Here is a 21,364-nt window from a genome sequence, read left to right as displayed (position 1 = left end):
AAACCGCCGACTTTGGGGCCGCAGCCAGTCTGCGAGTGTGAGATTTCTATGGGAATAATTGGCCATGCTCCAGTCGGCCTCGTGTGTGTGTGTGTGTGTGTGTGTTTCTCGTTCCACTCCCTCTCTTTTCCCTTTCCCTCTCTGATCTGACTGGCAGATGAGCTTGCAAATTTTCACTGAACACATGCGCTCCACGTGACACGAGTCGAGTGTGTAAATATTCCCACACACACACACACACACGCCTCTGCCGGGAGGCTTTATGACTGACTGCCAGAGTGATTTCAGCATCACAGCCCATATGGACTCACTGCTCATTTCTCTCAGGCTTGTTTTCAGGCAAAACCATCAAGAATCAAAGACACATGGTCATACAACACACCCATGTTTGCTTCATGAATATTGTTATATCTGTGTAGAAAGCCTGGATTAAACTGCTTGATTCACTGCCATTGATTTTGTGCCTTTGAGGGCATCAACATTTTATTTGTGTGGACTTTTAACGGATGAACAGAAATATACAGCTATGGGGGAAAACAGCAGAGACCACCTAAATTCTTAGTTTCTGTGTTTACTAGATGTACATGGTCTAGGCTTGAGTAATGTGAATATTGGTTTTATTCTATAAGGGTCTGATAGCATTTCTTCCAAACTTTTTCTTTTGCGTTTGGAGAAAATAGCATTTTCATTTGATTTAAAAATCAGGGTTATTTCACCAAATATGGATTCTTAACTCTAAAGAAGTTAAAACTTTGGTATTGAAATGAATCAAAAACACGTCTGAAAGAATGGCGTCTTCTGTTGTTTTGACCGATTGTCATTTCATGCTTTAAATTAGAACATTTTTATGTACATTTCAGAAGAAAGGTCTTCAGTAGTTTACAGGATGAAACACAACTTTGGTTTAATCAAATGTACAACTATAAATCATTAATCCAGAGAATCTTCTGAGTGCTCTCTTTATACTTTTCTCCAGATCTGAATAGTATATAGATAGATAAGGTCTCTTGAAGATTTCAGTTGAGATGCTAGATTTGTTCAATAATTGCTCATTTTATCAGCCACAGCCTTTTATTTATTTATTTATTTATTTATTTATTTTCTCCTTTATTTATTTTTTTAAATAGAGCACTTGTGGGTAAAATATGAGAATCGTGAAAATCGTGAAATCGTAAAAATATAGATCGTTCCTCCCATCTCATATTTCCATCAGCAGCAAAATGTCTGAGAAGCGAGCACAACAGTTTTCAAATATTTGGTCCTCTCATCTCATGTGTCCCCTCAGGGCTTCAGTAAACCCAGGCGTGTGATTTGAGTGATAGTACAGTGTGGGAGGAGCAGCAGTAAGAGAGAGGCTTGGCACTGATAACAGGTTTCTGTCCGTCTGGTTGTGCTGTGCAGGATCTGTCGGGCTCCATCGATGACCTCCCCACAGGCGCGGAGGGTGCTCTCAGTCCGGGCGTCAGTACATCAGGAGTGTCCAGCAGTCAGGGCGAGCAGAGCAACCCGGCACAGTCGCCCTTCTCGCCCCACACCTCCCCTCACCTGCCGGGGATCCGCGGCCCATCGCCCTCACCTGTGGGCTCGCCCGCCAGCGGCCCGGCCTCTCGCACGGGACCCCTCTCCCCCGGAGCCATGCCTGGTGGGACTCGCATTTATGCAGTTTGTGAAAAAAAACATAACATTGAGAAAATCACCTTTAAAGTTGTTCAAATGAAGTCTTCGAAACACATATTACAAATAAAAAAAATTAAGTTTCTGTATATTTATGGTAGGAGATTTATTAAATATCTTCATGGAACATGATCTTTACTTAATATCCTAATGATTTTTGGCATAAAAGAAAAATCGATAGTTTTGACCCATACAGTGCATTTTTGGCTATTGCTACAAATATACCTGAGCTACTTCTGATTGGTTTAGTGCTCTAGGGTCACATTAGTTTAACTGTGACGTTTACCCCTCTTATAGGAACCCAGATGCCCCCCAGACCCTCCAGTGTCCAGTCGGATGGGATGTTACATTCCTCCATGGGTCAGGATAGAGGTGAGTCCTGTGACGTGATCTTTGCTGCACGATTAATGAAGTCACAATATGGATTAAGGCTATTTTCTAATGGTGAAGGCTGTGTTTATTAAATGTTTGGTCTGAGTGAAGCACGGCACTTTGTTTCACACACACACACACACACAAAAAGTGTATTGAAGCAGGTTTGTTAAATGCTATCCTTCTGCTAAAAAAAAATAGTTCCTGACAGCAACAGTGGACGCAAGAGAATGGTCTGAACATGCCTCATCTAATGGAGCTCCAATAAAAACAGAGAAGAGGAGCTCTTATCCGCTCTGTCGTTTATTTTAACACCACTCACTCACTCACACACACACATCTTATCTCTCAGCATGAGAAAACATCTGTTTTCAGTCTTTTAGCTTTAAAGCAGACTGATGAAGGGGGGGGGTCTCAAAATTAATGATTAAAGATGTAACTTTACACCAGCAGGGGTAACTCCTACTTCATTAAATAAATAAAAAAAACTGTTAATTCTGCCAAAATACATTATAGTTATTGGTTATGTTGCTAAAGGTGTTGCTCAGTGATACACAGAAGCGGTCATAGCACTGATCTATAATAGAGAACATGTATAGATCAGTGAGTTATAGGATTTTGTTAGGGATGCATGATAAATAGCTGCTGATATTTAATGCGCATATTGTCAGTAAAGCCAGTTCTGTAGTCGGCAGTAAATCTCTACACATCTGTGATTTCACGTGGAGCACATTCACTACACAGAGCCGTTGTTCACTGACAAGCTGGTCAAAACATGGCCATCTTCATGTGTACTGTGAGTACTTGTGTGCTCATGAGTCCAGCTTGGATCCGCAGCACAACTCCTAGCATGAAAGCATAACCTGGAGGGTGGTTTACTGTAGCGTGACTCTGTCTGCTCTCTACAGTCTACCTGAGGAACCCCCAGATGCCTTACGGCTCTCCTCAACCCGGCTCAACTCTATCCCCACGGCAGTCATCTGGAAGCCAAATGCATAGTGGGATGGGTTCCTTCCCGCAGAACAACTCCATGGGCAACTTTGGGCCACAGGGTGGCCAGTACGGACCACAAGGTGAGAAGCTTAGATTCGACTGAACACTGATGCTTTTCAAGGAACATCAAACACATTTTACACAAGCCAAGAGTGTGCATTAACCTTCAAATCTGTTGCACAGGTTACCCGAGGCCTCAGGGTTACGCAGGCATGCCGAACGCTAACTATCCGGGTGGTCCTGGCATGGGCGGGAACATGAACCCTATGGCAGGGCAGGGTGGAGGGGGGCCGTATGGAGGGATGCCTCCGGGACGCATGGGTCCAGGGCAGATGGGTACGAGGCCGTACGGCCCTGGCATGGGCCCCAACATGGGCGGCATGCCTCCTCAGGTGGCGTCAGGAATGTGTCCGCCCCCTGGGATGAACAGAAAGCCTCAGGATCCCGCTGCGGCGGCGGCGGGGATGCACCATGTCCCATCCAACGCATTACACAGGTACAGGTGTGCCTGGAGCGTGAACCCCTATCCAGACAGACACAGAAAACATCCAGTTTAGCTAAATTCTCATTCATTTCTCTTCTAGACCGCCTGGGTATCCCAACATCAACCAGGGAATGATGGGAGCCGGGTCGCCGTATGCCCCGCCCATGAACAGCATGCAGGGTATGATGAATCAAGCGGGACCGTACCCTATGCCCGGAAACATGTCCAACAACTCGGCCAGTAAGCAGTTTGACTCACTTGCTTTGCTTCTAGCATTTTAGTTTTTTTTTGCTTAGAGTTCAAACTGTAGAGCTTTTTGAAGAGGATAAAATGCTTTTTGGCCCACAGTGACACAGTGTTTGCATTTGTCTCCTAGGCATGGCTCCCAGTCCAGAGTTTGGCATGGACAAGCTCAACCAATCTCAGAAGCTGAATAACAAAGTGGATGGGACGCCTAAGACCGAATCGAAGAAGGTGAAGAGCTATTAATATTTGAGTGGGTCGGGTCCGGGCTGATGCGGGCGGTCTGCCCTGAGCCCTGTGAACGGCTCTTGACCGATCCTCTGTATGGAGAGCTGTGATAGCTGGAGACTACAGGAGGAGAAACGCACATTCAGGGCTTTCTGGCTTCATACATCATTAATGAAAATGCTTTTCCGCTGAAATGCACATTGCACATATACAGTGCATTGATATACCCACTAGTGTGTGCTTCCCGTTTATAAAAATTGCATTGGGGAATTTTTCCCCCATAACTAAACAGCAGTAATCTAATACTTGGGTGCATTTTACCATTTTTTGCTCCTTTTTTTTTGTCCCTGTAGAAGTCCAATTCCTCGACCACCACTAATGAGAAGATTACCCGTCTATATGAGCTGGGGCCAGAACCGGAGCGCAAAATGTGGGTGGATCGCTACCTTGCGTTTACTGAGGAGAAAGCCATGGGCATGAACAATCTCCCCGCGGTGGGCCGCAAGCCCCTGGACCTCTTCCGCCTCTACGTGTCCGTCAAAGAGATTGGCGGCCTCACTCAGGTGTGATATGGAAACTGACCCTTACAGAAAGGTTTTTTTAGGAGCTAATAGGTAATGAAAGGGTGTAAACAAGGCTTTTAACGCAATACAATATGGAAAACGCAGACGGAATTGTGGAACACGGTCGTAAAAATGGAATTTACTGTATAAGCTGGAATGTCACGGAATTTGGGTATGGACTAGCGTCTGAAAATTCCGCCCCAAAAAGACCATTCATATATGAATCCTGCATGTTCTTCATATCTGTGTGAATGAATGGCGCAGGTTTCATTTACTATAAATACTGAAGTGTGCATGATGCTAGCTGTGTTTCTAGCATCTGCTGTCTCACTCAGCAAGTATGTGCACATCATCATAAATACACACAGAAACAAAACACTTATGACTTAATTTGAATACCAGAAAAAATTATAGATAAATAAAATGCATTTCATAGGGCCCTAAAAATGCAATTTTTGTTAAACTTTTAACCAACTTGAGTAAAATTGTTGTTGATATTAAGACTTTTTAAAAATCGTTTTGGTTAATCCACTTTAATTTAACCATTAAAAATGGAAAAAGGGAATTTTTTGGAAAAAATTAAAATTGATTTCATTGGGCCCTAATTTAGAGGGTAATTTGATTCCTATATAGTTTGACTGGATTGCAGATTAAAACAATTGTAGTAAAGCACCCAAATTTCGGCTACCGAAAATAGGATAAACTAAGGTTGTATTTGCCATATCTAATATAATTTTCAACTGATACCGAGATGGCTTTTTAAATCTCAAGAACAGTCTTTTAGTCTAAGCTGTTTTCTGTCAATGTGTGTACCTCACTAAGCACTGTTCATAGTGTACTTGACAGCCAGTAATCTGTGTATGCTATGTGCATTGTTACTTTAAGAGAAACTAAGTTAAAAAAATGTTGTATTGTATATCTGAATAAGAAATGAAAACTAGAGCTGATCACTAGAATTATAATAGTATTAGATCTTATTTTTGCCATCCACACAGCCTTGGTTGTTATTATAATTGTAATATGATTTGCACAATAAGAACCAGAACATAACGACAGTTTTATATTTCATTTATGATTTCTTGTTGACTTTTGTAGTCAGACTATGTTAGTTTTAGCTGGATTTGTACAGTATGTGCTGGGTTTGAATCCACTCAGTCATTGTTTCTGTCTGTCTGCCGTTATCAGGTGAACAAGAATAAGAAGTGGAGGGAAATAGCCACTAACCTGAATGTGGGCACATCCAGTAGTGCTGCCAGCTCTCTGAAGAAACAGTACATCCAGTGTCTGTACGCCTTCGAGTGCAAGATCGAGCGAGGGGAAGACCCGCCGCCCGACATCTTCAACAATGACCCTAAAAAGAACCAGGCCAAGGTCCAGCCTCCTTCACCAGGTCAGTGCAGACACCTCTTTTAAATGAAACCAGTCCAACCTCATGTCCTTGCCGGGTTTGATGCAGAAAGACCTCTTTTCAGTGTTAGTGCTTCAGTCTTCATTGCACTTGGTTGCTCTGCCATTTTGCATTTGTGTATTTCCACACTCTGTCTTCAGGAAAATGTTCTGACTAGTGCTTTCTTTCAGCATTTCTTATTCCGATGTATGTTTGGCGTGTGATGCAGAATTGAAGCAAGTTGCGATAAATTTGAAGGAAAGGTAAATGCGGTATAATTCTGAGCCAGTTTCACAAATGCAGATACAATGTGTCCAGGAAACGGACATATAATCAGCCTTAAAAGACGTTAACTGCCTTGACATAAACCCTTTCCCATTGCTCCGATAACGCACCTTTAACAGCTAGATTAATGTGAATCTTTATAGTGTGCATGTCTTGTTTCAATGGAGTTTCTCTTTGATGTGGTTTAGTACAGCTGGTAATGATTGACGCTCATTCCTTGTGTCGTTTATAGTGATTTACGGTACTGCTAGCTACCACACTACTCTGTTCTGCTGGGATAGCATTGCTTATTTATGCCCTTCTGTGTTCAGAGTAGAGCTGGGAAATATTAATGAGTTTTGCTGCCAATATACACAACAGTATTATTTAGGATTGGTCCCATAGACGATGCAATCGTCCATCGCAAATGGCTGGTAGACTTCATGATGTTGAGCCGGCATCGTGATCCCCGCAATCTTCCGCACACCTAATAATGACGTGTTTATGGAAACTCTCAAGGGAATAAATATGAGATGGGAGGAAAATATGTTTTTGAATATTATATCATTAGGTAATTATACTACATTTATATTTCAGGCATCAGCGAGACTCTATAATGCATGTCATTGAAATTGCTTTTGAGTGCACGATCGCTTTTTAGTTTCACTTTCAATTTCGAGATTCCTGATCGTGCACACTGTTTGTGACGGTTATGATGTCGCGCTGCATCCAGTATTGACAGCATCACTGATCATACGGAGTTCTATACACTGATCTATGAAGAGTCTGTTTTCCATGCCTTATAAGGATTCATGCTTTGGACACACCCCCTAACTACACCCCACAACAAACCCCGCCTCCACCAATGTCATCGTCCATCGTTTCACTGTAGACCTCGTCCAACGCCAATTTTATAGACCTCAACCAACCCTATTATGAATAGCATCATTTTCAATGCACTTTTTATTTCAACTTTAGTTTCATCATCACTACATTTGGTTTAACAGAGTTCAGAAAAAACAAACACTAGTTTGTAAGATAAACATTTCTGTGAGATTGTTCAGGAAGTTGACTGAAAACGTTCATGCCATGGTTTGTTTGCGTGATCAATCAAAAATGTTCACAGAAGTCCAGAAGGCACTGAAACGGAAATAACAGTTTTCATTAAGCTGAACACACTAAAAGTCAAAATGTTTTGGGTGTGGTAAAGTGTCCACAAAGCTCACGTCTTTACCTGCTATAGTTTATCTACGTTGTACACATGCAAAACGTCACAGTGTTTTGATCAGTGGTTCCAGCCCTACAAAATTATTTAGGCCTAAAATGTGATGTTTATTTATTTTTTTGCTGAACATTTGGTGCATCCTTTTTTTTAATTAGTTTCTTGTCGTTTTTGTTTTTCTAAGATCTATATAGGTGCATATAAATAAAAATGAATATCCTTCCATTTGTTCTTTTAGTGAAAGTTCATGACTTTTTAAACTACAACAACAGTCGTTAAAATGGTTGAAAAGTGTGACTGTTTATCATCTTCAACTGTGTGTATCATCAGAATGAACACACTACTATCTGCACATATGCAACTGATAGATTTAGATGCGTCCTTGAAGTTCCCAGTGCTTCATGCTGTTTTTTTTTATGATTATTTAATGCATTAATCAGAAGCAGCAATGTACCGGACAGGCATCCCGAGCGTGTTTACTGTAGCAAGCACAGCATTTGTCTGCATCAATGGCAGTGTGTCCGGCCTATTGTATGAAGCTGGCTAAAAGCCTGGGTGTTAAACACGCTTCAGCAGACCGATGGGTTATGCGCTCCATTCGATTTCACTCCGTCCAGCTTTTTCAGTCCAGAACGGCGTCCCATGTAAAAGACTCTGAGCCAGAGAGAGAGTTCAGTAGAGAGTGACTGAGATTACAAGAGAAATGGGGCGAGGAAGGGGTTCCCCTGTGATGTAGAGCATGTCTGCTTGGCACTGGGTCAGGTGCTCCGGGCTGACTGCTTTCTTTCCCTGCTGCAGACGGCTTTTTCCTGGCCTCAGGATTCAGAGGCAACCCCCTGGAGGGTTGAGCCAAGCCAGAAAAAAGATGAATGGGGGAAAAAAACGAAGGTGGTGGTGGCATGTAAAGTCACGCTGGGTTTTTCTTCCTCATCTTTTTTTCTTTCCCACCCTCCCCTCTCTTTATCTACATTAGTGTGATGTACTTGCCCAGAGGAGGGAGGCTGAGGTATTGTGTGTGTGTGTGTGTCTAAGGAGTGAAGTGTGAGATAAGGATATGTCTGACCTGCCGGTGACCCCAGTCTGTGTGCGAGCTAATGAATGGAAGCATGAGTCATCCTCTAGCTGGCCGCAAGATGAGCTGCAACATGTGGTGCTCAAACATGCTGCTCATCCACAAACATTTGTGTGTCTCTCTCTCTGCTTCATTCCTTTCACTCTGACATTTACACACACACACACACACACACACACACAAGTGAAGTGAGGCGTGTGGCCTTGGAGGGACGGGCATGAGCACTCAAGGACGTGAAGTAACAGTATAGTTAGATCAGGAATGAGACACATGGGGCCTCCCTTGTTAATTTGAGTATTTCGGTCTATTTTCGGTCAGATTTCGGGTTTATCTGTTGGGTTAATAAGCAATTAAACTGATCAAAGTGCAGCAGGGCACCAGACTGAGACTAAAACGGTTGCATATGCGACCAAAACTATGACTTATTGAATGCATTTTTTATGTTCAGCTTATTAAATTGGGATGATGCACATCAGAGTTTTAGTGTAAAGATCAGTTTTAAAGCGTGCTGATCTCTGCAGCACAGCAGCGCTGACACACACCTGATAAACACAGCTCAGCTGAGCAGAGGGAGGGATATCAGTGACGGAGACACGCGTAAGTAAAAGTGCACAGCATCAACAAACTACAACAGGTACAGCTGTCAGCTGTGTGGATATTGGCAATACTGTTTACAATTCTCGTCTATAATTGCTGATTTATAAGAGAGCCTATATGTAATCGCTCATTCAGTGCTTCAAACTGGGGAAAACATTTATTTATTCTTACATCTATTTTTTTGTTCTGGACCCCTCTGCGGTTTGCTTAAAGGTGCAGTAAGTAATTTAAGAAAAACCCAAACAAACACACCCCTGCCTTCATTGCTTTGCCCCCAAATTCATCCCATGCTATGCAACGCATGCATGGGCTAACTGTTCACCCTTCAGACGCCTCTCTGAAGTATGGATGAATCTAATGCTAATCTACAGCAGCATGTCTTGGTTCTGTGAAATGGTAGAGCCAATGTTACATGTCGAGCAGAAATAAAGCAACCTTGGCATCCTTTTCTGGTCCTTCCCACTCTCTAACATCCAGCGCTGGGAAGCTTTTCCAATATAAATTGGAGTCCTAGCTCATTCATAAATCTTCTTTATTAGGTTATATTTCTGAGATATTTTCCTGTTTGTTAATGCCTAGGCCATCTCTTTTTCTACAGTCTACAAACCTCCAGCTTGCTCTCTCTATCTCTCGCCCCATCATGGAGGTTAAACACCCTATTGCTAACTGGCTACAAGAATGTTGTGGTGCTTGGCCTGATCTCTCCAATCTGCTTCGGTTTTTTCACTATAATACAGTTATTACAGTATCTTTTCCAGCACGCACAGAACCGAGAGTTAGCAAGTGTTTGAGTGTTCATTTAAATGTTCAAGTGTTTCTCTGAAATCGTTTACTGCTCCTTTCAGTCATAAGGAAATACTGTTTTCAGGTCCAAGCCACTGCACATTTTAAATGAACAGCCATTTATGAGCACTATTTATTCCACAATCTTTCGGCTGTGCTGCCATTCTGGATTGTATAAAGAATAAGATGCAGGGGAAGAAAGTTCAACGCTCTTCAGCAATAAAAAAAAACAAATCATGAAACGCAAATGTTTATCTAAAGTCATTTTTGTGTATTAGTAGGTCAGCAGCAAACACATTAGCTACTAAAATGGGATTGAGTACATAAAGGATATTCTTGAGAGCTGTCAGTCAGTACACTTATTTGAAAATGTCGAACTCAAATATAGTAATGCATTACTTTAATAGTTACTTTATTAAAAGTAAGCTTATTGCGCAATTCACGTTACTTGTAATACGTAACTCCCAACACTGGTCTCCGGGCTCATGGCATCCCGGACAAAATATTTTAACGTTTCACCCGAGATGAATCACTGTCTGGGCATCTGAGGTAACAGTGTGGAGATGAAGGTCAGTATTACAGCAAACCGTGAGTGTATATTTGCAAAGTGTGTTCCTTGCTTTTGGCATCTGACAGAGCGTTTGGAGAAACGGTGACGTCAAAGTAAAGCTTTGCCTCATCTCTTCTTCTTCAACACATGAGTAAGCACTTATCTGCGTGGTAAGTGTTAGCTGCTGGTTGAGTGCTAGTAATGGAGACTCTCTCATGCTGGGATATGGAGCTTTAAACCGAAGGATGATAGTCTCTGAGCACTTAGCTGGCAGAGCACCTCTCCCTGTGTCACCAGTGGGGGAAAGTCCTCAAATGAGATTAAGCGGCATGAAAAGCAGCGTGATTTCAGGCAGGGGAAGGTTGCCAAATGAGCCGAGCTCAGCGCATTTCCTCGAAAGCGTGTCGCTGCGTGTTGGCATGCTGTCTGTCCACAATGACAGTAAAAAGTGCTGTGAAAGCGACAATCGCAGGCTGTGGGAATGTATTTGATGTCTAAATTCTAGTCATGTGGACAAGGATTTGGGTTTTCTCGTTTGTGGTTCTTATTAAAGCACAGTGTTTACTACACACAATATGATGTCGACTGAACCTCTTTTAGGATTTGCTGAATGACAGATCCAATCTTTTTTTTTCTCCCAGCTGGATCGGGATCGTTACAGGGTCCTCAGACGCCTCAGTCGACCAGCAGCTCTATGGCCGAAGGGGGAGACCTAAAGCCCCCTACACCTGCCTCAACACCGCACCCTCAGATGCCGCCCATGCCTGGTGCTAGGTACATCTCAATGCTGTCTCTCAGTTTTGGGATAGGATATTCAGGATGACTGTCAAGGGCCAGAGTACATCTGACATTATCTGTCTCACACAGGAGCAGTGTGAATTTGCAGGACCCGTTTGCTGATGGTGGGGATCCAGCTTTTTCCAGACGAAACTCTGTGACCCCCAATTCAGGTTATCAGCCTGGTATGGGTGGACCAGATATGATGGGCCGCATGGGCCCTTATGAGCCCAATAAGGACCCGTTCGGTGGAATGAGAAAAGGTGACTGTTATACTTTTAAGTGTAGATTGTGCTTTTTGATGATTTGGCATGTGGTAATTAACTCATAAAATTATAGGTTGTATGTTATATTTTAGTGTACAAAAGAGGACACTCGGTTTGACTCTCTGCTTACATTTTCAGCAGGGGAGCAGTTCATGAGCCCAGGTCCAGGCCCAAACAGTGGCATAACTGAACAATATAACAGAGGCCCCCCAGGACCAATGGGAAATATGCAGATGGGTCAAAGACAACAGTACCCATATGGTCCAGGATATGAGAGAAGGTGAGTGCATTTATTCCAAGTATTTGCATCAAGTGTAGCCAGCGAGTTTATTGTAGCAATCCATTAATACAGAAATCAGATTGAGTGATAATGTTGCACGTTATAGTCGCTTTGCAATGGTTTTTTCACATTTCAACACACAACCCAACCAAGGAGTTGTGTCTTCAGTTGCTGTTTTTTTATTTCCTCACAGACCAGATTCAAGTATGGGCCCAGATGGCAGTATGGGTCCACAGCCTAACATGATGCCTTCAGATGCAGGGATGTACTCACCCAACCGGCCCCCACAGCAACAGAGGTTAGCATTTAATAAACATTTTATGCTATTTGCTTTTGAGCATTCATGCTTTTTGGGCCTTTCTGAAACTACAAGTATGTTTTGGTTTGCAGGCTTGATTCTTACAGTAATCAATACCCTGGCCAAGGTGCTCCCCCTAGTGGACCATACCCAAACCAACAGTCAGGAATTTACCCGCAACAGCAACCGGTCAGTGAAATACAATCTTTTTAAAATTAGAACATTGTTATTAGATGTGACATTGCCTTAAATATTAAAAAATTATAATTTTCAAATACAGAATTACACACAGAAGAGACCAGTTGATGGTGTTTACGGTCCTCCTGCAAAGCGTCATGAAGGGGACATGTACCCTTTCAGTGGTCAGCAGCCGGGACCCCAGGCTCCAGGTGGACCTCAGTCCCAACCTGATATGTATAACCAGTATAATGCCTATCCAGGCGCAGAAAGACGACCTCCGGGCCCACAGAGCCAGTTTCCTTTCGGTTTTGGGAGAGATCGAGGACCTAACGTGGGTGGTCCAAACTCCCAGCCCTCCATGCCACCACAGATGATGGGTAGCTCCATGAGTGGCTCCATGCCTTCAGTTCCCGATGGACCCCAAGGTCCCATGTGGCCTGGGCGTAATGAGATGAACTACCCAAACTATCACAATCGCCAGGGGCCCTCTGGTGTCCCATCCCAAGGTCAAGGCTACCATGGCATGAATCGTTCTGAAGACATGATGCCTTCAGATCAGCGCATGAACCACGAGGGACCTTGGGCTGGCCATGTTAACCAGCGGCAGCACCCGTACGGGCCTGGGGCCTCTGGGCCGCCAATGTCCAGACCTCCTCAGTCCCTTCAGTCCTCCCAGAACCACATTCCTCAAGTGTCCAGCCCTGCACCCATGCCAAGACCAATGGAGAACAGGACCTCACCCAGTAAGTCTCTATACATGCACGCAGGGATGAAGATCCAGAAGGCTGGACCTCCAGTTCCTGCATCACACATTGCCCAGGCGCCAGTGCAGCCCCCTCTGATTCGGAGAGATGTGGCATTCCCACCAGGTTCAACAGAGGCCACGCAGCCCATTCTGAAACCACGGCGTCGGCTTACCATGAAGGATATTGGTAAGAGGCTCATTGCATTGTTCCCATGAGTACTTGTGTCCCAATCCATTTTGGTTTTGGGGGTGGTCTAAAAATTGCTTTTGTTTGGTTTCAGGAACACCAGAGGCCTGGCGAGTCATGATGTCCCTCAAATCAGGCTTGTTAGCTGAGAGCACTTGGGCTTTGGATACCATTAACATTCTTTTGTATGACGACAACAGCATTTCTAACTTTAATCTGAATCAGGTGAGTAGTTTGTATAGACCAGAGTCACCAAACTTGGTTCTGGAGGACTGGTGTCCTGCAGAGTTGAGCTTCAACTTGCTTCAAACACACCTGACTAGAACCTTCAAGTATACCTAGTGAGACCTTGATTAGCTGCTTCAGGTGTGTTTAATTAGCTAAACTCTGCAGGACAGCGACCCTCCAGGACCGAGTATTGTGATCGCTGGTATAGACCATATGACTAGAGATGGGCCAGTTTAGTCAACTAGTGTGATTTCATTGATCTTTATCTTCTCATTTCAGCTTCCTGGCTTCCTTGAGCTCATTGTTGAGTATTTCCGAAGGTGCCTAATCGAGATATTTGGCATATTGAAAGAGTATGAGGTTGGCGACCCTGGGCAACGTACACTAATTGACCCAGATGCCATTGACCCCGAGATGTCTGATGAGGAAGGGCCAGAGGCAGAGCAGATGGAAGAGGAGGATGAGGATTACGATGAAGATATAGAGAGCAACACTGTGCATACGTCACAGGTTCAGGTCAAGCAAGAGAAAGAGGAGACTACGCTGGTCCAACAATCTAATGACAAGAATGATGTAGAAGAGAGGGAAGGCGAAGATAATTCTTGCAAAGATTTCCGATCATCCACCCCATTGCAGGACACCAGTGCCTCCCAGGAGAAGCCAAAGCAGGCTAGTAAATTCGACAAGCTTCCCATCAAGATATTGAGGAAAAAAGACCTGTTTGTGATTGGGCGCGCTAGTAAATTGGGTCGGCGACAAGCGTTTGATAGCGGTCTTATTCATTGGAGTGTGGGTGGTGGAGACACCACAGAACACATACAAACCCATTTTGAGAGCAGGACTGAGCTCTTGAAGCATCGGAAACGGATGTCAGTGAATGTCGAGCCACGCAAGAAGGTGTCTCAAGTAGTGGAGACTGTTACGGAGGATGCTGAGAAGCCTCAGATAAACGAAGAGCATCAGAAAGTACAACCTCCACCATCCCCAGTCCAACCATCGTCCGAAGGTAAAAGCACTACAACAGCAAGCACGTCGACGAGTATAACGGCCACCATTGATGACGTACTCTCAGCTCGGCAAGGCTCTGTAACGGAGGAAGCGGTCCGAGGCAATCAAAACAGCGACAAGGAGAATAAGTTTCTATTTGGCATCGACCTAGCGCTACAGAGTCGCAATATCAAGATCTTAGAGGACGAGCCACACAGCAAAGACGAGACCCCGCTCTGTATGTTCTCAGATTGGCAGGACTCTCTCGCCCGCCGCTGCATCTGCGTTTGCAATATCATTCGCAGCCTTTCCTTCATTCCTGGCAATGATCTGGAGATGTCAAAGCATCCAGGACTTTTGCTGTTGCTTGGCCGGCTGGTGCTGTTGCATCATTGGCATCCTGAACGCAAGCAGGCCCCGGTTACCTACGAGAAAGAGGAAGAGGTAGACGAAGGTGTCAGCTGTGAGCGAGATGAGTGGTGGTGGGACTGTCTCGAAGTTCTGCGGGAAAACTGCTTGGTCACGTTAGCGAACATCTCAGGCCAGCTGGATCTGTCCATCTACCCTGAAAGTATTTGCCTGCCGCTGCTGGATGGCCTGCTCCACTGGGCCGTGTGCCCTTCGGCGGAAGCTGTTGACCCTTTCCCCACGTTGGGGCTCAACGGGACTCTGTCTCCCCAGAGACTTGTCCTGGAAACCCTCAGCAAGCTTAGCATCCAGGATAACAATGTTGACCTCATTTTGGCTACACCGCCTTTCAGCCGCCTTGAGAAGCTCTACGGCTTTCTCGTGCGAATGGTTGGCGACCGCAAAGTGCCCGTCTGTCGGGAGATGGCGGTGGTGCTGCTAGCCAACCTGGCGCAAGGCGACAGCGTCACGGCCCGGGCTATTGCTGTGCAAAAAGGCAGTGTAGGAAACCTTCTTGGCTTCTTGGAAGACAGTCTTGCAGCCACCCAGTTCCAACAGAGTCAGGGCTCATTGATGCACTTACAGGGTGCGCACTTCGAGCCCACTAGTGTGGACATGATGCGGCGGGCGGCTCGTGCCCTGCACGCTCTTGCCAAAGTGGAAGAGAACCACTCGGAGTTCAGGCTGTATGAGTCACGGCTACTGGACATATCAGTGTCCCCGCTCATGAACTCTTTGGTGTCCCATGTAATCTGTGACGTACTTTTTCTGATTGGCAAGTCATGACAGCCGTGGGGGCGATCATGTTTTTCCCCACTCGTTGTTTTTAATGTGTGTGTGTCTGCGTGAGTGGAGAAAATTTAACAGCGAAACTGATGGACTGTATGTTGATTTTTTTTTAATTTATGCAAAATCACCTCAGATTCCACTGTTTGTCTACCCTTGCTTCGCTCTCAAGGACGGATATAAGTCGCGACGGATTTAACATGTATGGATACGAATTTGAGATTCTCGCCTGCAAGAGTGCGCTGCCCTTTGGACTTTTTTTATAAGGAAAAATAATGACGAAAAGACAAAAAACAACAAAACTGTAACCAAAGTTGCTGTCACGTTTACAGTGAGTTTGGGGGAAAACTGTGCCTGTATTCACCTTCCGGGTGAGGACGGGCACGGAGGCGACCATTATCTGGTTCTTGAGGCTAAACGGACTCTCAGACTCTGGTGTGTGGTATTAATTGCTGTAACTTGGATTATATATATACTTAGCCCTAAAGGAACCAGGTCATTGGCTGTGAACAGACATGTAAATCGGAGGCCTGTGCAGTAGATTGTAGAACTTTTTTTCTGTACTGTACACCTTAAAACTGTAAACATACTGTAACAATACTGTTTCACACTGAGATAACGCTGGCTTGGCAGCGAAAAAACTGTAGTTTTTAAAAAAAATGATGATTTTAGTTCATGTTGAGAGAGGAAAAAATGGCTTTCCCCCCAAAGTAACGTGAACCTACAACACCCCGACCTCTTCTTTGTCCCTCGATTGTATGACTTGACCCTTAAAGAAATCACCTCTTAGGACTGGTCTTGAGCTCTAGATGCAGTCCAGGCTGCAGTGTATATAATGATGTTGTAAATTACACTTTGCTCTTTTTCTTTCTCTCTCATCTTATGGCGCTCTTCACCGTTTTTAATATTTGACGAATTAAAGGTTTCACTCTACAGATCTCTCATTGCGCATTGCCATGTGTTTATTTACCACCTTCCTCTCCGCACATCTCTGACTGTAGGGATGCAATCTTCTGCCCTTGCGATCCCATGCACATAACATTTCAGTTCCTTTCGTCGAAGCTGTAGAGGCATATATCAAACCAGACAAGTCCATTACTCCAACTGATTTCATCATCATTCATCAGAACAGATACAGTAAACGAGTTTGGTTTCCCTCTTTCCCAGCGGTTTCTTTAGTCGATTCCAGTGCTATGGATTCATATTTGTATTTCAGATGATGTAGCTAAAAACTTGTTGTAAATTCCTTTTTCCCCCTTTTTTGGCTTAATGAAATCATTTATTCCGTATGAAATCTTTATACTATATGTTCCACGTGTTAAGAATAAATGTACATTAAATCTTGGTAAAACGCGTGTGATTGATTCATTTGTAACGACTTTTATAATCATGCAGTTGGAGGTCTATGAATTTAATACACGTCAAGCTCTACAGACTGCATTTGTTGCATCGATAATTACCATAAAAAACATTTAGATTAATCTCTCTTTAAAAGGTAGTAGTAAAGCACTTATAATGGAAGTAAAATTTTCATATGCCACTGATTTTCAAGTGTAGTCGCAAGACTTCGATAAAATACATGTTCAGATGTTGTGGTGCAGTCTGTCAAAAACCATCTGTGCATAGTTGCTGTCCAATAATTCTTAGAGTTAATATCCAAATTTAATATGCATTAAGGGTGCTTTTATACCTGCCGTGTTTACCCCATTAGCTTGGTTCGTTTGGGCATATGTGAACACGACAATCTTTACTCGCACGTTACGTCTAGAAACTTTGCAGTGTGAAACCCAGAATAAAACGCAATAATTTCAATCCCGGTTTCAGAACAAAGCAATTGATCTTCAGGCACACAAGCTTCTTAACAGGACCAAATCCTTATGGTTTACATTGGTGACACAACTAATATTCGTTAATCTATTCTAGAACAGTGATATCAGTACAGAAGGGATTTGCACAACCAAAACGTTGTCAAAATTCAGGTAGGTGCTTCAATACGAACTCGGGTCTCCCATTTCGTTTGGTAATTTTTCAGTACATGTCCCGTTTGCTTGCATTGTCACTACTTCACTGTAATTTGCAAAAATCTGTTCACTTCTGTAATCAGCATTCTCCACAATTTCACAACTGATGGGACAGGACTAGACTGGAGGCCTGACTCTACAGGCATCTGCTGCAGTATGGTTTTAGTATTAACCGTGTGGAGAAACACCAAGGCTGCTTGATGAAATGAAGAACACTGTAGGCTCAAAGAGATGGTAAAATTGCAGCTGTAATTACTTACACTTCATTAGGCGGGAAAGTCAAGGTCAAAGCCAGCGCATTGCATTGTGGGATTAGCGGCACATTCCATGCATACATAAAAACTGCTTTCTTGTTCACGGTGTAAATGTTTCATACTGCAAACCGAGTGATTAGAAAGCAGTGCATTGTTATAGATGTATCCCTCCCAATGTGTTTTACAATTGTGTTATAAGCATATTCTAAATCCTCAATGATTATTAATTCTTTGTATTTTATACATGCATGTTATGCGCTTTTGAATCATAATGAGCACGCAGACACGTGGCTGCATTAATGTCGTTATATCAGACCAAACCCTTTTAATAACGGAAGCAGGCTGCGTTTAAAGTATAATGTTTGATCCCACAGCTCCATCTAGTGGTTATGCGCAGATAACAGCACTTTGTGTTTACAGTGAAAACACCATCATTCAAGGCTGATCGTTTTATCCAATACATAGACATAATTAATAAACAGGACAGGAATTGCTCTCTAAACCCACATGAAAAAATACTATAGTAAGTTTTGCTATAGTAACTATAAGGCAACTTTAACCCATATATGATCGATTGTGACTCGCTGACACACTCATAAGGATCTACTGCATAATAATAAAGTAATAAGTGAATGCTAAAATAAGTTCTAGGCTTGTAGAAAGTTATATATGAAGAGTCAGATGCAAAAGCCTCTAAGTGCCATCCAACATGTTCTTCTGAATTGATTATCTTCTCATGCTCCTATGTTTATGTTCAGTTATTTTACTTTATTGGGAGTATTCATTGCCATTAAAGTGAAATTACAGAACCTACACATGGGAGCCTGATAAAAATGCTAATTTTTAGAAGATTTCAAACGACACTTAGAGGCTTTTGCATCTGAACTCTTCATATGAAGTAATCAATTTACACTATTTGAAAATAATATTTTATTTTAAGGTGCACACTCTTTTTTATTCATATGTCTAATAGTCGAAAATGCAAACGTCTATTGTCACATTTATGTTTTACATGAATCATTAGCCTGCCTGTCGCATATTTTCCTTTCAAAACGGCGAAATTTCATAAAAGTTTGAATAGTTTGCATCACTAGATAATCCATTACTGCTAAACATTTCTATCGTTAAAACTGTTTTCTAATACAGTAGACTACTACTCGCATCTTTCCACAAACTCCTGTTCTGACAGTAGTAAGACCCGCATTATTTGATTTGATTGGTCAAGTCGATGAATTTGACATTGACGAGTGTGTTGCACCACTGAGGCAGACCAGAGCCCTGCACGGGCCTCTTCTTCTCCCTCCCAAAACAGCTAATAGCCTACTACTGTTACAGATATTAAAATAATTCAGTTTTGTATGTAATGGCAAAGTGATTATATTTCGTTAAGTTTTGAATTTAATTTAGAAAAACGTTTGGACTTTTTTTTTTTTTTTGTATGTTAAATACAAGTTTTTTTGTCTTGTTTTTTTTTTTTTTTTTTTTACGACCAAGCGACCAGCGCCAGACAGTGAACCTATGTTTGATCAATTTAGCCTTCTCAAATCATCACGACTTGCCTAAAATGAAATCTATAGATACTGTAAAAAACAGTTCAAGCATGTTTAAATGTTAAAGCTAGATAAATGTGCTGTATATCCAATCGTTTGTGCGGAAAGAGCTAGCTAAGGTGTGCTCTGTAGGACACGGAGATGCCAGCACAATCACTTGCAATTTTTTCTGTGGTTACGCCATCATTTTTGCTCATAAAGGTAAGAGTAATGCATCATTCGTAACTGTAAAGGGTTACTTTTATTTGTGTGCACTCACTATCAACAAAACGTTGTGCTTTTATAAAATAAAGAAAATAATCATGGTGCACTTTCTGCCGTCTTGTATTTAACAGGAGCGCTTCACAAAAATGAACCGATACTCAAATATCTCCTTCCTCCCCAATGCAGGGCTCTAGACCAGTCTAAAAGTTAAACTTTTCAATCTTTTTGTCTTCCTAACAACAAACAGCTTTACTCATTCTTATACACAGATGTACAGATCGATATACGGCCCCATGTTGCAAAGATCTGTACACACTGTCTGCCATCTGCCCTGTAAAGAGAACACTTCTCCAAAGTGCCAGATGCCATCGAATGTGATCATTTGCACACTGAAGTCTGTTACGACGACGAACTGCAGTCAGGTCAAGACCCCGATGAAGAGGACGAGCAGCAGATGAGCTTCCCTGAGATGGTTTCTGATAGTTTGTGCTGAACTTCTTTGGTAATGCAAACTGATTATTGCAGCAGCTGTCCAGGTGGCTGGTCTCAGACGATCTCGGAGGTGAAGATGCTGGATGTGGAGGTCCTGGGCTTATGGTAGAGAAATGAACATTTAATTCACAGGCAACAGCTCTGGTGGATATTCCTGCAGTCAGTATGCCAATTGCACGCTCCCTCAAAACTTGTGACATCTGTGGCATTGTGCTGTTTGATAAAACTACACATTTTAGAGTTCCCTTTTATTGTGTCCAGACTAAAGCACACCTGTGCAATAATCCTTCTGTCTAATCATCATCTTGATACGCCACACCTGTGAGGTGGATGGATTATCTCAGCAAAGGAGAAGTGCTCATTAACACAGATTTAGACAGATTTGTGAACAATACTTGAGAGAAATAGGCCTTTTGTGTACATAGAAAAAGTCTTAGATTTTTGAATTCAGCTCATGAAAAATGGGGGGGGGGAAACAAAAGTGTTGCGTTTATAATTTTGTTCTGTGTGTGTATGTATAATGTATGTGCATATATATATATATATATATATATATATATATATATATATATATATATATATATATATATATATATATATATATGCACATACATTATACATAAGATATAATAGATAGAGAAGATATAATTCTCTACCATTATATCTTCCTTCTGGTTCTTATTTTAGTCTTTCATTTCACTTAGTCACAAACATGAAGTATGTGTTTTTCTTATGAACTAATCTAATTATAGTTTATCATTTCTAACCTCAGAAATGCAACAGGATGCAAAATACTTTGCAACACTTCCAGAAGAACGAACAGAATGACTCAACACATTCGTCATTTACTAACAGTTAACACAGAACTACATTTTTATTCTCTTAATATTTATATATATATTTTTTAACTTTATTATAAATAACAAAATTCTTAGTTGTGTTGCATTGAAATAATGGTTTTGAAATATAAATAGATGAAATAGGGATGAGTATGAACACTACTATATGAACTGTATGAACGGGATCACAGATGTATTAATACTCAGTTAAATTGAAGCTGCATCAGAATGTGTTGATTGTAGCTTTAGAATATATTGATTGATTCAACTGGATGAGTACTTTTAAGCCGTGTCCGGCCCCACAAACACAAATGATGTGAGAATGGGGCAAGCTGTCACTGATACTCGCTCGCTCTCTCTCTCTCTCTCTCTCTCTCTGTGTGTGTGTGTGTGTGTGGAACTGAATATTTCTTTAGTTAGATTTATTTTA

At 42.4% G+C, this 21,364-nt stretch overlaps 1 protein-coding gene across 2 annotated transcripts in view; it reads left to right on the top strand.

Moving 5' to 3' along the window:
- LOC113119155 (AT-rich interactive domain-containing protein 1A-like) overlaps positions 1-16,518 on the top strand; it is a 58,415-nt gene extending 41,897 nt beyond the window's left edge. The window contains exons 5-20 of one of the 2 annotated variants that reach the window (XM_026288400.1): positions 1,402-1,642; positions 1,972-2,046; positions 2,955-3,119; positions 3,223-3,535; positions 3,624-3,763; positions 3,900-3,997; positions 4,348-4,557; positions 5,743-5,947; positions 11,074-11,206; positions 11,300-11,472; positions 11,617-11,755; positions 11,949-12,053; positions 12,146-12,242; positions 12,334-13,165; positions 13,260-13,390; positions 13,673-16,518. In XM_026288400.1, the coding sequence (XP_026144185.1) occupies positions 1,402-1,642; positions 1,972-2,046; positions 2,955-3,119; positions 3,223-3,535; positions 3,624-3,763; positions 3,900-3,997; positions 4,348-4,557; positions 5,743-5,947; positions 11,074-11,206; positions 11,300-11,472; positions 11,617-11,755; positions 11,949-12,053; positions 12,146-12,242; positions 12,334-13,165; positions 13,260-13,390; positions 13,673-15,574 (4,959 nt within the window). In that variant the 3' untranslated portion in view covers positions 15,575-16,518. Of the gene's footprint in view, positions 1-1,401; positions 1,643-1,971; positions 2,047-2,954; positions 3,120-3,222; positions 3,536-3,623; positions 3,764-3,899; positions 3,998-4,347; positions 4,558-5,742; positions 5,948-11,073; positions 11,207-11,299; positions 11,473-11,613; positions 11,756-11,948; positions 12,054-12,145; positions 12,243-12,333; positions 13,166-13,259; positions 13,391-13,672 lie in introns of both variants that reach the window. The other variant, XM_026288399.1, reaches the window with a different exon arrangement.
- The last annotated feature ends 4,846 nt before the right edge of the window (positions 16,519-21,364 follow it).

This window comes from Carassius auratus, chromosome 19 (genome assembly GCF_003368295.1).
Source record: "Carassius auratus strain Wakin chromosome 19, ASM336829v1, whole genome shotgun sequence".
Lineage (NCBI taxonomy): Eukaryota > Metazoa > Chordata > Actinopteri > Cypriniformes > Cyprinidae > Carassius > Carassius auratus.
Note: the sequence above shows the minus strand (reverse complement) of the source record. Positions and strands in the feature narration are given on the sequence as shown.